The sequence below is a fragment of the Branchiostoma lanceolatum genome, chromosome 3 (genome assembly GCF_035083965.1).
Source record: "Branchiostoma lanceolatum isolate klBraLanc5 chromosome 3, klBraLanc5.hap2, whole genome shotgun sequence".
Taxonomy (NCBI): domain Eukaryota; kingdom Metazoa; phylum Chordata; class Leptocardii; order Amphioxiformes; family Branchiostomatidae; genus Branchiostoma; species Branchiostoma lanceolatum.
The window spans coordinates 24,107,144-24,124,443 of record NC_089724.1 but is presented as its reverse complement, the minus strand read 5'-3'; the positions used below and the strand labels follow the sequence as shown (position 1 = coordinate 24,124,443).

Sequence of the window (17,300 nt, the reverse complement as noted above, 5' to 3'; positions counted from 1 at the left end):
CTTTTCCTTCCCACTTCGTTTACTAGACCGCCAGATACACCTGTATGACCTGTGTTTAACCGTTCACTGCTCCTGGGTACGGTCAAAGTTCAAATTGCTGCGGTGAACACGCAAACTATGACAGAACAAAATCTAAGTGAATTATCATAAATATTATCATAGATATATCATCATCATCAAAAGTAACTGGAAAACCTGTAGTTGAAATATTTATTGAGGCTAAGGCCGCTAAGCGATAGAAGTTCGTAAATATTTGTACAGTAGACTTAATATAGGGCACCTTACTAGAGTGGGGTACTCTACTGTTTAACAGCGCCGCCTGACAGAGAATGTAAGTAGCGCAGAGGGGCCAAACCACCTCCGCTGCAGTATATGATGTTATACGGTGTCCCAAAGGTACTATGTTTATTTCTATTCCATTTTCATTTTTCGTGGGCAACGGGAGTCGACTACACTCACTACGGGCACCGGTGCAAATGTGACCGTAGCATCAGAGAGGATGATCAACGTTTGTATAACGTTAGTAGCGCACGGTACGGCAAACCAAATGGGTACGAGATTGTACTAAAGGGCCGGGGTACTCAACAGCAGAAGTAGGTATAATCGCCTCTTAGATGCTATTTTATAGAATACGAAAACACATGTTATACACAAGAAGACGTCGAGGCGAGAAGAGCATGAAGTTGTGCGTCCATAATCTGGTTTTTGTGGCACCAGGTCGTAAGTGATTCCTTATGCAACGCATCATTGGAACGGTCTTGGTATAGCTGTTCGATCCTTAAATCTTTCGTTGTTTAAAAAACATCTAGTGAAATTAGTACGTCCTTCTTTCTATTCACATTTTAGTCATGGCCCCCGGTACACTTGCGCCCTCCTCACACGCCTTCGCACCGGCACGTGCAGTCTTAACCTAAGTTTATTTACACGCAACTTAGCAACAAGTCCAGCCTGCACTTGCGGATGTCGAAGCGAAAGCGTTGCTCATTATCTTTTGTACTGCCCTATATACAATCAGCAAAGACTCAACCTTCTGGGCAACCTACGGAACCTTTTAGCCCCTATTCTTGATATTGATACTTTGTCTGATCAAGCCTTCATTTATTTATTATTAAGAGGTTCATCCTTTGTTTCGTATGATTTCAACTGTAACATTTTAGGCTTGACTCAGCACTATATTTTGACAAGCAGACGTTTTAAAACTTAGTTCAGGTATATTGATATATTCATTGTTTGTTTGTTTGTTAGCTTGTTTGTATTGGACGACCCAATTGCTGTTTCTCATTGCTATTGTACTTGTCTATGTAACTTGTATTTTTTTTCCAGAGGTGATGCTTAATATTAGCTTCAGCTAGAGTACATCACCTCTGTGTCCTGTATATTCTTCTGTTGTTTAATTAAAAAAAAAAAAAAAGTGATACTTCTGTTGCGTTAAAGGCTTAATCATTATCATCATCATCATCGGTCGGTCGCGCAGCGGCCGATCACACGTCCTCTCCACATCCGCCGATCAGTAGCCATTGCAGTGATGGCCTCAGGGCTCAGGTCACCTTCAGCATCCCCCAGCAGGTTCTGGATGTAGGCCAGGTAGCTCGTCTTCTGACGTCCTGGTCGTCTTCTGCCGTGTGTCGGGACGTAGAGGGCGTATATCCTGAATGGTTCCTCTGTGGGCAGCCTGAGGGCGTGCCCAATAAAGCGCAGTTGCCGCTGTCTGACTCTGTTGATGAGTGGCTGTGTGTTTGTTGTCTTGTATATTCGTGCGTTACTTACAAGATCAAGGTGTTTAATGTTCAGCATGACTCTGTACCAGGATGTGGCGAATACATTTATCTTGTTCTCCATATCAAGTGACAGTACTCAGGATTCACATCCATATAGAAGCACTGCTGAATATCGGTTCTAATGCATGTGGTGAAGGACTAAGAAAATGAGGTAGGTCTAGTAGGATTCGAAATTAGAATGTTTGATAACAGACTTTGACTTTATGATGATTAGATGACTTGACCTGCTTTCTACCATTCCAAGATACCTTTGCCTCTGAGACAAACTTCTTGTCCATATCTTTAAAAAGTTCTGATTTTGTAATGCGCTCATCAAAATTAAAATACCCATGTTTTCATACGGGGAATCATGCACATCAGTTGCGGACCAGGTAATACTGCACGACTTCCAATGTTACCAACGTGCATCATTCATCATGCAAACAGTCATCATGGGCTAAAAAGGCCACAAAAAGGGTCACCTGGCCCTAGATGATACTATAGGAAATGTAACGCTAATGATTTTACAATGTCAGTACTAAGAAATTTCATTTGCAAATTTATACCCGAAGGCAAATTGCAAGTACGCGGTAGAAACATTGAAGGCATACACGCGACAAAGAAAAGTGATTGACGTTATTGTAACAAGAGAGTACTCAAATACTAGTGTTTGTTATATCTAGAAAAGTTGGGTTTGGATTCTTTTTTTTTAAGGGAAGAAGAGGAAGACAAAAATGGCTATTGTGCTTACAATGGCCTGTTATAAAATCAAGACTATAGAATACATGATCTAGCTATGAAGAGGAGGTTACCGTCGAACAGTATGCGTTTCTGTTTTTGTCGGTACTTCCAGGGTCGACTCGTGGACGTCAGAGAAGCTCTCGACTTTTCCACAGATTTGGAGGGGGCATCTAAGGCTGCTTTGATAGGCTTTATATCTCCGACAAATTACTCAACCCACGCTGCCCAATCTCTACCACCATTAATTACGCCGTGTAGGAGACGCAGTTCGTGATCAACCAGTTTCCTGTTGAAAAGGTTGTATGAAAATCGAATCACAATCGTCTGGACAATTAGACCACGTCTGAACAAAAGAGATGCACGCACCGAGGCATGTGGAAGACGATACCCAGACGTGATTTGTGCTTCAAGAAGCTAACAAGAGTGTCTGATGTCCCGCCAAGGGTAGACATAGCCTCCTTCGCAGGCTTTCTGGTCGCCGCCAGTGTTCATTTTCGGGGGGAGCGCTGATTCGCGACTTTCGACATATCGGGACCAGGTTCTTTTGCGGGAGAAATTGTATTTTGCGGCCGGCAAATACGAACTCCACAGCAAAAGAATCTGGCCTCGATATGTCAAAAATCGCGAGCCAGCGCTCCCCCATAAAATAGACGCCGGCCGGATAACCTGCAGAGGAGGCTAGGGAAGACATGCGTGGAAGGAAAAGACAACAACAACCGTTGATCTGACTCCGTCTGATTGTTGAAGCGTCAGGTTGACTGTTAGGGGTTTGATCGCGTGCACAAATATGCACAGATGAATTGTGTAAGTAGATGTACATGAATTACTTGTCTTATATGTTTGCACGTCAAGGTTAGGGTTAAGGGTAGGAGTAGGACTAGGGACGGCACCATTGTAAGTCTATATCTTTATTCAATAACATGTTATTGTTGGACTAATTTATTTACAATTTTGGTGTACATAATTGGAACATGACGTAAGATGTACAGGTATTGTTTCAAAGACAATATTTCAAAGATCCATAGACAGACACTTGCAGGTGCAGAGGCGGCATCGCAATGTCCTTAGTACACCAAGTGCACGACGAGGACGACAACAATCCACGATATTGCTGGCTGTGAATCAAATGTGACACAGAGCTTAGAAGATTGTCGTTTCAAAGCCAGACAGATCAAATCAAGTGACCATTTCTGAGAGGATCGTCTCGTTAGCCTCAGCGTGGATCCGACAGACGCCGTGTTAGTGACCCATGTGGTAACGACTGTTCATCACCAGGCGCCACCTTTATTATGGTCGAAGTGCCAACATTGTTCATCATAATAATAACTTTATTGCAAGCTCATGCCCAAAGGCTTATTGCAGACAAACAAGTACATGGAGATACATGGAAATCGAAATAGTTATATAGTCTACTGTGGAAGTTTTTTGTTAGCTATGGTTGACTATAGTTGGGCTTGACTTCTTTTTTTTTAAGGCAGTGGAAAATGAAGTGACCCACGTTTTGAATCATAAGTGGGTTGGTTGATTTTAGTAGAAAGATGGATTTTTGTAAATCAGTCAAATGGTGAAAGCTAGGAGAATTTATGGAAGCTGTTTTATATAATTCGTTTCTTTCGACGTCATATAGAGGACATTGGCAAATAATTATGTCATAATTCATAACAACTAATTGTCCTTGAGATTGTGCCTTTTCTCTATAGCTATTAGTATAGAGAAGTTTTCCCTTCACAAGGCATCTAGACATCCTCTTATCGTCATCTTTGTCGGTCTGCGATATTCCAACAGACAAATTGAGTAAACAACTCGGAGATTTTGACGTAAACGTGAGTTGCCCGGTACTGAACCCTGACGAATGTCGCTGAAGACTATTGTTGAAACCTCTGACATGCCTTCATTTTTGTGTCACAGGGAAAGGCACTTGGCACGCGTGCGAATTTCTTCACTTCCCTCATTCAGTCAGTTGCAAATGAGTACCTAGCTTAAGTATGGATTAGTATAGAGTTCAGCCTTGTTAGCATTGGTCTGCTCCCAACCTCGCCACCCCGCCAACGTTTGGAGCGGACCAAAGCTGACAAGGTTAAGTATGGAGGACAAGATAACACTTAAGGCTAATCCTCAAGCTGACAAGGCTAAGTATGGACGTCCTCTCTGACTGGACGCAAAGCCGATGCCCATAGTTTATTTAGCAGAAACGCACCTCAGCCATTAAAAAAAAAACACGCATTGCGTACAAGCCAAAAGCCTATCAGCACAAAAAGTTTGAAAACTTAACTTTGGTCGATCATATCTCCGTTGTTTCTTGATCAATTTCAATGATTAACATATCATTAAAAAGCCTGTGTGATCTTCTTTCCCATGATATAAAACTTATTATGGTTGTAAATTAATGCAACGAGCAACAGACCTGCTTATGCGAGCGGGTCACATTAAAAAAAGTTCCCAGATTACCCTACGCTCAAACGCTCAATTTAGTATTTTTTTCTACTGCTGGTAGCACGTGGCTTGTGCACGAGGGTAATATAAAACTTGAATCAACAAAGCACATTGATATGAAAGCCATGGTTATTTTGATAGTCTTCATCCAAACAACAAATTGCGTCAAGGAGCCTCAGTTATGATGAAGGTGGCTTAATATTGAGTACGCAAGCCATGTGCTGTCACCACAGCCCGGCACATCCTCCTCATGCTTGTCACCAGTTTTGTTACACGGTCCCTGGCCACTTTTCCACAAGGAGTCGTCGCAGGTCGTATTGTTCTGTTGATCATTCTTGCATGCACAGCTCGGCCAAGCTGATCAGTGATCACAGAGTCTGAGAGGTGTTTAATTGTGTTGAGATCTGGGCTGCAGAAAGGCCATTCTATCCTCTGTATTCCTGCATCCTGGAGGTGGTCTGAAATGACTCTCATTCTGTATGGACGTGCACTATCATCTTGTAGAATGGCACTCAGTCTCATATTGCAGAGGTAAGGATCTAGGAAATGTGACTTGGATGGAGAAATGCGTCTATATATCATGACACATCGAGGTTGCTAATGATGATTAGCCTGTTTTTTTCCTCTGGCAGTTGCCCCACACAATGACGCTGACTCCACAAACACTGTCAGTCTATCTGTGCAACAGTCAACATAAGGTTCTCCTCGCTGCCCCAACGCGTTCATTTACCCATCCAACAGTCAAAATAAATCTACTCTTATCTGTAGCTGTGAACATAACATTCCTTTACACACTGTTTCATTCACGATGCGGACGACACAACCGCAAATGGGTTTGGCGCTGAGCTGAGTGTTTGACACTAGCAGGGAAATTTGGGCACTTTTTTTCTACAACCCACTCGCATAAACAGGCCTGGTGCTCGCTCCCTGAGATTGCACTTAAAATGAGTTGGGTATCATAGGAAAGGATATTACACAACCTTTCACCGATATGTAATGCATTGAAATTGATCAAGAAACAACGGAAATATGATTAACCAAAGTAAAGTTTCCAAACTTTTTGTGCCTATGTGTACTTTAAATGCAGACATTTTCTCGGTGGTTTTATGTTCGCGGTGAACTCTTCCCTCTTGGCCCTCCCACACCTTCTCTATCTAAAACATTGCTTACCGTACATTGTACAGCATTCTACTATATTTCTAGCTCCATGAGTGTGTGATGCTTTCCAAATCTCGATCTGCACACTAGTGCAGTACCGCAGTATTCCGATTTGTTTTCGGTACTGTACATGACTATATGTACGGTCGATAGGGACCGCAAGAAATTAATGATCAGGACGTCCAATTAGCACCCTTACCGAGAAGATGTGACGCCGTGCACTTAGCTATCTTGGTTTCTGATAAGCTGTCCGTAAAGCCATCAGTGCTCCCATTATGTGACTGTAGCGCTACTGTTCTTTCAAACGCGAACTTAAAAACCCACCGCGAATACTTCATTTTCTCCCTACCGCGACATTGAATCCCCTCGAATTTAAAAGCCCTTACAGGTTGACAATAATTGCTGATGGTTGATTAGATACCATTGGCTGCTTGACAGTCAAACCATTATATGTATAAAGAAGACTATAATCCGGTTAAATGTACAGGGTTTTATTTACTCATTCGTTTTCTATGTTTCTTTGCTTTACACAAAACAACGTTTCATCAGCAAAACAACCCTTACCAAACTTCATGGTTGTCCTAACATGGCATTTCACCCTGACCCTGACCGACCTCCAAGGCTACCAGGCCCACTGCCATTAACGCCAATAACCGCAATAATTCCTACATAATGACGTGGTTGACGTGTTTTACGTGCTTGGAACTCTATTGACCAAAAAGGTCGGGTCGTTTTCTAGGAAATGTTCCCAGTTAGTGCTGTGGCGGCGGCCAAATATGGATGCAAATGAATGCGACCCCTGTTGTTTTGACGTTAAACTGTAAGGGGATTAATTGAAGTGACATTGGACGGAGGTAAGTGAGAAAAATACTCCCTGGAAAACTACAAGGAGGAAACTCTGCCAAAAGTTGAGAGAAAGAAATGGAGAGAAAAAACAAGTTGCACTGATTGTTGCCTTAAGGGACGGTCACATACGTCAATAAGTTTCCAAGCAGAAGTTCGGGTCCGGCTTGTTTTTGACATGTGTCTTTTAGGCGCTCTTGTCGGGCTTTCTATATCGTCCCGCTTTTACTTTATGTCACCAAGCCAACCCAATCCAACAGAAAATATAGAAAGCCCGACAAAAACGCCTAAAAACGCGTCAAAGTCAATCCGGAGCCGAACATCTGCTTGGAGAGTAATACGTCGTGCGATCGTCGCACGATCGCAAACATAGGACATTCCTGAGTTAGACATGTATTCACCCTGTAAACTTCTTGTTACGGAAAATTTTGTCTCAGATCTTCCCTGGCGTTTGGTCCTGTCATAGTCTACTTTTAAGTACTACGGCATTAGATTTTACGACGTACGTCTTACAACATCTATAACGAATGTGACCGCGCAGAGGCGCGCACTTTAACAGAGATAAAAATAGGTTTCAGGAACGTACATGACCGGTCGCTACCTTATTGCCGGTCAACAGTCTGACGGGCATCAATATTACTTCGGTTTCTTGTTCCAGGAAAAATTTATCTTTAGCCATGCCCAGAAGGCAGTGGGAGCCATGCGAATCTTGTATGTTAAAAATGATTGCACAGGCAGGGGTCAAATTACCTGAGCAATTCTCCGAAACATTTGCCGCGCTTTTGTACACCATAGGATCTTGAGGTTAGTTGGTAACTCCGGTTCAAATCCTGGGGGCATCTCGATTGGGGCTGAACTCGTCTTTCAGAAGGTACGCAAAATGGGGGACCCGAGCTCGAGGAGGTGCCACTAGCACGTTAAAGGTGAAAGGCAAGCAACCCTTCTCTGTATGTGAGGCCGTGCACCTAGCTATCTGGGTTTCTGATTAGCTACGCTTTTGTAGACAATTTGCCACGCCTTTGTACACCATAGGGCCTTGAGTTAAACAAGGATAAAAGTTGCGTCTGTCTCTGCTAAAACACGGTAAAAATGTAACCTGATAAGCCATGAATACACGAAGGCACCCTAAGCATATTGTTTACTGATAAAACTTAATAAAGCATATTCATACTGTTTTGCATGATTGTATTTCGTCCTCATTACTGAATGAAAATGAAGAATGATAATAGTTAGTATTATCATTATCATTTTCAATGTCTTTATGATTGAATGACTGTCGTTTTGATTCGCTTTATTGATGACAGACGAGTCACATTAAATGTTTGTTTGTGCACATATTTCTGACTGCAGATATTACCAACAATCAACTTATGTCGAGTCAGTTTCTGGTAAGTATAAAATTAAAAATATAAAAGTTGTGTATTTGTACATTGTACTAAAAATCATCAGATATCTCTCGCTTATTGACCAGTTTCATTGACAAAATGATTGAATAATGTATTGCGTTGTGTTGAGTGCTGAGACGTTTGTTACGTATTACATCAGATTAACGTTTGTAAATGTCTGACAGCCTTCGCCCCATCACCTTATTTTATCATTTATGGAAGGAAATAGACAATTCATTACATTAACTACGTCTGTGTTTTCTAAGCGACAGATCATGGACATAACAACTAACGATGTTGGATGAGCCTCTCTCGGAAAAAAATTCTTAGTAAACTTTAGTTCGTACTAGAGAAGATAAGCTATAAACCTTAGTCTTACACCGGGAGGTTGCTGCTACATTTAACATGTTGCTGCAGCATGTAACATGTACTACTACTACTATGTTGTTGTTGTTCACATTGTAGTGCCTAGTGGCACATGGATCAGCAGGTTTCTGCAGCAGGTCAGGGTGTATTTTTCAAGGAAGGGTTGCTACCCTTTCACCTTTAACGTACTGCGCACTGCGCACGGAACCCCCATTTTGCGCCCCTTCTAAAAGACGAGTGCAGCCCCAACCGAGATGCCCCCAGGATTTGAACCGGGGTCTCCAAGTTACCAGCTAACTGGAACCAGGAGCCCAACTGTAAGGCTGGTTGCTACCAGTTGAGCACCTGAGACATCCCTTAGACGTTGGATTAGAACGATTTCGATCGCAGCAATATACGTTTGCTTCCTGACAGGAACTTTACTTCTGACGGATTATTAATTAATCCAATTATCGAGCTCATTTTTCTTTAGCTTTCCCGCTTACTCTTCTAACACTGTTTCTATCATTGACATTCAAAGAAAAATGTCTGTACGTAAAAGTTATCATCTAAAATAGCAACATATCATCGACTAGAACTATATGAGCTTCACTCACTGATAGATACAATGAAAACACCACACCACACCACACCAGCCACTCAGAGACTGTGTCCCACATGTCGTCACAAAGTATTGAAGACGAATTTCATTTTGTGATGACTTATTATCCTACTTTCAGTAAAGCGAGAGAAGCGCTGTTACAGACGATTACCACTAAGGCACCCTATCTATTACGCAATCCGATATTTTCCATGTACTGCTACCATGTCCAACTCCCATATCCGCCCACACAGGTCAATTCCTTTATACCTCATTCCAAAAGAGGGACCCATCCACATATGACTATGATGTAACTCATATACTATTGTCGATAATAATTTAGTCGTAAAGGTAGGATAGATTAGCCTTGTATTATTGCAGTTTGATAGTCATACATTGTGCCATGATGAAAGCTTGATAAGCGATACAGTTCATTCATGCAATTGCAGAGTGCTCGGGCAACCTCTTCGGAGGTAGAGGATGCGATCGGCGCTTCGTGACGTCTGGGTGTTGATGGGAGGATACTGCACATCACTTTTGGCGTGGACTTACATGTCGAGAAGTCTGCTCCTGACCTGAGCTGACCATTAAACGTCAAATGTACTAATAGACTCCAATTTCAACTGAGACATGACTTGAATTTGAATGCGTCGTGCGTCTTTGCAGTTTCAGTTTATCGAATCATGTCTGAAGAATGTTCAGTCACGTAGATGGTTCCGCACAACGACTGCTCTAAAACATAGATTTACTTTCAACTTTGTTAGCTATTCCTCAACTGTAACTGTATGGAAGGAGAAGAAAAAGATTCTATCAAAGAAAACAAGGGATGTCCATGTATACGTAGTCAACTGGCATCACAGTTGAGCTCCTGGTTCCAATTAGCACACGCCTTTCGGAAGAAATGTAAAATGGGGTTCCCGTGTTCCAGGAGGTGCTTCGAGCCCGTCGAAGGGGAAGGGCTCCCTGTAATAAATATACCCTGCTACTGAAACAGCAAAGAAAATTGTTTCCCTGTGTGGCACTAGGCACTACAAGCTGAACAATCATAACCACATGTTGAATTAATTTATCGACCTGATGAAACTATTGACGGATGTAACTGTAGGAATTTAGATTTTCTCAAAAGTTTGACTACACAGCAAATGTATTCTTCAGGGAAGTTAAATGTTGAAGACTACTATTCAGGAATTGTTCTCAGTGCTTTATAGCAGCACAAAACTTTCATGCCCTTTGATCATTTTCGACTGAACGATTTAAGAACCAGCCCAAATATTACATGCAGAACGCGTTATGATATCTCTTGCTCAGACTTTCAAAGCTCCCAACAGCTTTGCTTTGAGCCGGTGTGAATACGTTTCGTTCGTCGTTTTATTAGTTGAGACAGCGGAAGTTAACCGCTTGGCCGATTTGCTTCTAAAGACACCGTGGTCTGTTCTTTTTCACTGTTTAATCTCGACCCAGAATGGTAAATCTTTGATCACACAACAAAGTTTCGTCTTTTAAGCATTTATGCTCCGGGCACCCATGTCTACACACCATAAGCCTTTGGAGGATCATGCCAATACTTATCAAAGACGTGAAACTTATTTTTGGATCTGGCTAAGAGAGCTTTTTTGGTCTTTTATGTCTGATAAGAATAGTATATCTAATGCTTGCGTTTGAATGAGAATGAAGGCAATGAGAAATAATAGTGTAGGAATTAATCATATGGGTTTTAGTTGCATTATTACAGTCATGGGTTAAGGTCGGCAAATAGAGTAGAGCAAGGAGCAAAAGGTAATTTCTGCAATAGACTTTAGGGCAGTACGTGTACCTCAGAAAACATCATTATCAAGAATGAAATTGTAGACATGATACCAACAGTTAAACGTGTACTAGTCACCACTGTTGCATAAGAACCACCTACTCACTGTGGCCACTTTTTGGTAGTCTCCTAAATTATTTTTCCATTGACCCAAGCATTAAGAAATAATTCTGTTTATAGTGGCCACAAAGTACAGTAGGGGTATCCTCACCAGATTGCTTTCAAGAGCTAGATGTGCAAAAGGTTAGGTGTGACAGGTCATTCGCTATATAATATAACCAGCTTCTGACGCGCCGCGTGTCTGCTAAGCTTGTATGTTACGCCGAAGGACAGTTATATTGGATATGGAGATGCAGACACATTATAAGTTGACCGTTAACGACAACAAAGTGAGTCAAGTCTTAACAAGGGATATTAGTTGGCGCCTATAGGATTCGGACATGTAAAATTGCATCTACCTCTGTACGCCCTGACCTATAGGACGTTGCTGGCGAGGGAAGAGAACCCTGCACAGCCACAACCCAGCCTACAGTGCAGCACCTGTGGCCGGTGTTTCCGAGCAAGAATTGGACTGACCAGCCACGCCCGCCCCCGCAAGGACGACTGAAGTCGAGGTCCTCATCGACAACGATGGACGAACATCAGCCCTTTCTTTTAAGAGCTTTTTCGCTTGGCACATGTTTCGCAATTTCATCAAAGAAAGCAATTGAAATATGAACCAGCTGGTAAACTACTCTTTTAGACCCAAGAAGCCAAAATGAGAAGAGGCCGTCAATACTTCACAGTTAAGAGCATTACAGAATTGGAAACTGGTCTCAGTGGAAAAGACCTGACAGAAATGATGTGTAACCGAGAACACTGGAGAAACTTTGTAGACGCTTCAACTCGTTAGAGTATGATTATGTATGTGTATGTATGTAGCTTCAATTCTAAAAATAGGTCCAGCTCTCAGCGTAATGTAACAATGAAAGACCAAGCTGTATGTTACAAAAATATCTTCGAAAGGAAATTCAGAACACATGTTGACCCTGATGTCACAATGAGAGATCAAGCTGTATATTGCAAAAAGCCTTTTTCTGAAACTTCAAAACACGTGTTGACCCCGACGTCACAGTGAGACACCAAGCTGTAGATTGCAAAAACCTTTTCCGGAAACTTCAAAACACATGTTGATCCTGATGGCGCCAACAATAAGTAACCGGCAGCCCTGTGTTAAAACAGTTCAAGCTCACAGACTTTTAACGTATAGACCTTCATATAAAGTTTCATAAGAACTTAAAGCTGTGTGTTTGAGACGACTAAGTTCGAAACTTATCGCTGGGGATAAGGTATAAACAGGCAACCAGTCACAGAAACTTTGACCCTGAGACTGTCAAAGGAAAACAAAGTAGCCTGTGTGCCATTATTGTGTATTACCTTTTTTTAAATCCTGACAGCTGAACTTCTTACTAAAGCCAACTAAACTTGGATTCGATTGCAGTCACGTAATAAACCTTAAGTCCAAGGTCAATCCTCGAACTTGAGTCTAAGTAGAATCAGACCGCTACAGACTTGTAAATCGGCTTAACATTAGCTTTCTTTTATCCAGAAATATGTAGTTATTTTCTTCCGTTTCTCATTTGTACTTAGTCACCTTAATCTAAGTATTTCATTCTAGAACTAAAGAGCAAATGCGTGTTTATACCCATGCGGCCTGAAAATCATGGCGGATAGATAGCAAATCCACAGAGTAAGGACCCAACGGAATACTGGGGCAAAAGTGCATGGACATTGAAATATTTCATTCCAAATCACTTTGAGCCCGGTGTCACATTAGAAGTTACACAGAGGCGTTGTAACATATCTTCACACTGCACGCTCTGTCAGTGATCAAGATATCACCTACTTAGTTTCCCAGTATAAGCTTGGGAATACTCTGCAATACCATAGGTGTGACCTTAATTTCAAGTTAATTGGATGTTCATCTCGCTATCGTTAACCTGTAATTGCAAGTTAATTGGATGTTCATCTCGCTATTGTTAACCTGTAATTGTAGATTTATAAAATTGAATTTGAATTGAACTGCCATTTGTTGTGTTGGAAGAAACATGCTAAATAAGCAAACGTTTTTGTTAAAGACAAGTTACAAATGATATGCTATTTATGGTAGTTAATTTCTTGTCATCCCTAATCTTGAGAAATGAGCCTCTTAATTTTGTTGTTAATGAGCAATTTGCACTTTCAGGAAAGTGGACTATATAGATGCCAGAAATGACCATCTCTGTTTTGATTAAATTGACTCTAATTATGCAAACAACTGATGCACAAGTGGCTTCTCATCTATACAATATTCCTTTGACTACTGACACATCAATGTTGAAGTGTCACGTTCGGTGATGTTAGAAATGAACCAAGACTGTTTTTAGCCACTAGCACTAAACTGCTTTAAAACATTTCAACAAAGGAAAGTAGAAAACACACCTGCCCATATCTATGTAACACACCTGCCCATATCTACGTATCACACCTGCCCATATCTATGTAACACACCTGCCCATATCTATGTAACATACCTGCCCATATCTATGTAACACACCTGCCCATATCTATGTAACACACCTGCCCATATCTATGTAACCATTGCGGTATTCCGTAACCATCTAACGCCAACCCTTTGTTCTCTTGTCAAGTTGGGAAGCGATGACAGCGTTTTATGTGTCTGCACAAGACGCTTTTTTCTGCGAGAACGATGTGTTGTTTTGTTCTGTGCGAAATAAGTAAGTAAAGCGAGCAGTTAAAAACATTCACGTTCACGCACTTAACAGTATTAGCCTTTTATGCCATCTTTCACCCGACTATCCCGCTGCTGTTGAAATGATGTGACCCTGTATTCCAAAAGATCCTTTGTATCGTGGTTTGTTTGTTTCGCATGACGCATTAAACCACCTTCATGTTTAACACACCAGTTTTGTACAGTAAGTACACGCTGCGTACGACCGGACTGTAAGATTTGATCCACTCACACCGGGAAGGACCCCCACTCTTCTTGATAAGTGCGGTGGGATTTTAACGTGCTCGACGTGTAACTCTCCTCAAACTCTCTGGGTTTACGTCCCACCCGGGAGGACGTCCCGAAACGAAGCTCGGTACTCGTTTTCACCCGAGCCGAGTGGGAAAATAGGTGTAAAGTGCATTCACCAGGGGCACAAATTGGGGCCTGCCAGGGATTCGAACCCAGAACCTTTATATTCGAAGTCAACAACCCTAACCACAAGATCATCTTGTTATATTACCATGCATGTCACATCGACATAAAATATACGTTGTACTGAATCGATTCCTGTTGCGTAAACCCTACCTAGTTGACATGTTATATGCTATACACTCGTTGTTGATTATGTCTATCATGATCACAAGTCAGCAATGTTATCTATTATGCTTTTCAGGCTTCCGCAGTCTATTGTCCAATGTGTCAGTTTTTCTGATCAATAAGGATGGCACGTCGCATTTAATGGGCGTTTAGGCATGTGAGAAATATTGTTCTGACAATACCACCTTAGGCTGATGCTACGCCGATATTACATGGTAACAGAATAAGAACACAGTATGGTAGTCATGTATTGCTGATCAGACTTTTACGGCATGTTTGATTAACAGCGTATTAATTGATTTGATTATGTTGCGTAGAATCCAACATCAAATTGATGAAATTAACTCATGTAATCAATTTACACAATTAGCAAGATTCACAGACATATTAAAGTAGACGCCATGCAGGGTACGTCTTTGTACAAGCCAAGTAAAACAAAACATGACTCGTTGTGATAAATGAAGTAATGATTTTAAGGAGATATTGCATCATCTAAGTAATGTCGAAAACGATTCTTAACTATAACATTTTCTGGTATTTTTGCTTCGCTTCAGACTAAATATCACACAGTCAGATAACGGTACCGAGTAAGAGAATACAGTTGAAATGTGGTGGCTATATAAGTTGTCCAATTATTGTTCTGCCGGAAGGCATTCGCGGTAAAGGAAATTAAGTTTATGTCCTCGTCAGATACCGGCACGGTAGATTGCACAAGGAAATTAAAAGGTGTGGTGACATTGTCACCGAGAGCTTATTCGTCCATTTATTGTCGTCCCTTCCACACATCAACAGTGATAGCTCACTCGAGTCTTTACAACTTGTTATCAATGTTAAGTACCAGAGGGGCTAGAAAGCTTAATGTTGGTCGCTTTTTCAGTACACACTCAGGGGCAGGGCCCAGTCTATATCTACATCGCAAAATACCAACTTAAAACCCCTGCAGCTTAAAGATAGATAAAGTCATTCAGAAATCAGCATCTTGGGATATCCTTAGGCTCTGGGCTTGACTGAGCTTTTGTCAAAGTTAAATATCAGACGGACTAGAAAGTGTAATGCAGGTCGTTTTTATGCACTCAGGGGCCCAGCTTGCATCTACGCCGGAAAGGACTGTCTTAAAAAACCCTGGAGCTTAAAGATAGATGAAGTCCTTAAGAAATCAGCAGCTAGAGATACCCTCAGGCTCCGGCTTTGACGAAAGGCTGAAAAGAAGCAATTTGTATTCCAGATATGAAACAGAGCTCGTGATCAAACCCTCTGTAGTTGCTGTGATGTGACGTCCGCGGGCTCTAAGGTTTCTCTACACGCGCGGAAAGACAGCAACTGGTCCGTTCCACTAACTGAGCGCATCCACTGATCACTCCCCGAAGTCTATTTTAGACACTTAGCAAGGTATGAGATAAAGGCGAGCTGTCCATCAATTTCTTAGACAGCGTTGAGCTAGAGTTGAGGAGACTCACGTGGGTTTGATGACGTCAAGGATTTATCCTAAAAAGTACCGCCCACTAACGAAGCGTCGGTTTCTCGCCAGAGTGATATCCTACATTGAAAGAGTAGTACTCGACGAGTAGAGACTCTGGACAGAGCTGACGGCAAGTGCAGGTATGTTCACTGGCTCAAGTACTTATCACAAACCTATCTGATGTGGTGGTAACGTCCTGCCTTAGAACTACTAGTAATTCAGCACCAAGGAAAGCATCCGTACATGTTAAATAGTAGTGAGTAGTACTAATAGGTTTCTGTCTGGATTTTTGTACTGCGAACACAATTTTCCACTAGACCCTTTCGTCCTGCCTTAGAACTACTAGTGTTTCAGCACCATGGAAAGCCTCTATACCTGTTAAACCGTAGTGGGTAGAACTAGGAGGTTTCTCTACAGCAGTCTGTCTGGATTTTTGTACTGCGAACACGATTTTCTACAAAATCCTTTCACTCTTCAACCAGGTTCATAACTACTGATCTAAATGTCTCAAGGGAATGCGGGTATGTAATGTTAGAATGGGCCCGAGGCAGGGTAGAATACCTCGTCGTTGTTGTTTTTTCTTTCGTTGTTGTTACCCTAGGGAGAGTTGCCCTTACTTCGCGACCAAACAAAGGAACTGTACCGTAACTTGCGGGAGGCAGCCATGTATAGCAAGTCATGACAGTTCCTGACTTAAATCGTTTGGTATCGTGCGATGACTAGATAAATAGTGCCTTAGTCACCTGCAGCCTGAACAATAGTCTTTTTACACGGGGTCTTGTTGCAAGCCCAGCCTGTAGCTGCGGATGTCCTAGTCATTACCTATAACATTGCCCTACATATACTTACCAGCCTTCAGTCCTTTTCGGCAAGCTTCCTGGGATCCTTGAACACATAGTTAATTTCAACACCATGTCTGATAATGCCAAACAACTTTTGAATTTACGTGGCAGCTTCATTATTTCTTCTAGCATAAACTGCAATATCATGTAAGCTGTCCAAGGCTATTTCTTAGCAACTAAACGCTTTTAGTTATATGTGTTCTTTTACGTTCTTTTCCGCTGGGGGGGGGGGGGGGGGTCGGACTCACACCAACTAGTTTACTCCTGTCATTCATGTTTTAGTGTGTTGTCAAACATCTTATTTTCCATACTGTACAAGTGGCGGCTATAATATAAGTTGTGAACAATTTGAGTGAGCCACCACTTTGTCTTTGGTCATGTATTTGATTCTTCTTTGAATAAAAAATCATAGTGCCTCTACCTGACTCAAAACCCGTCTAAAAATCATCTGACTACGACCTGTATGTTCCGTTTGTATGATGTTGACATGACGTGTATATTTAAATGATTAGAGGGCGATTGCGGAGCAGCGCTTCCGCTGTGATATCGATCGGTTTAAACCGATTCTCTGTGAATGAAGCTA

General features: G+C 41.8%; 1 protein-coding gene across 1 annotated transcript; it reads right to left on the bottom strand.

Annotated features, from left to right (window-relative positions):
- Positions 1–1,455: 1,455 nt before the first annotated feature.
- On the bottom strand, positions 1,456–1,839 carry LOC136429454 (uncharacterized). The gene has a single exon (XM_066419285.1). It carries the CDS (start codon positions 1,837–1,839, stop codon positions 1,456–1,458), a length of 384 nt encoding a protein of 127 aa, XP_066275382.1.
- Between the last annotated feature and the right edge of the window lie 15,461 nt (positions 1,840–17,300).

Bases quoted from the DNA above. Each gene is read 5' to 3' on its own strand.
- LOC136429454 (XM_066419285.1), bottom strand. From the start codon at position 1,839: ATGGAGAACAAGATAAATGTATTCGCCACATCCTGGTACAGAGTCATG.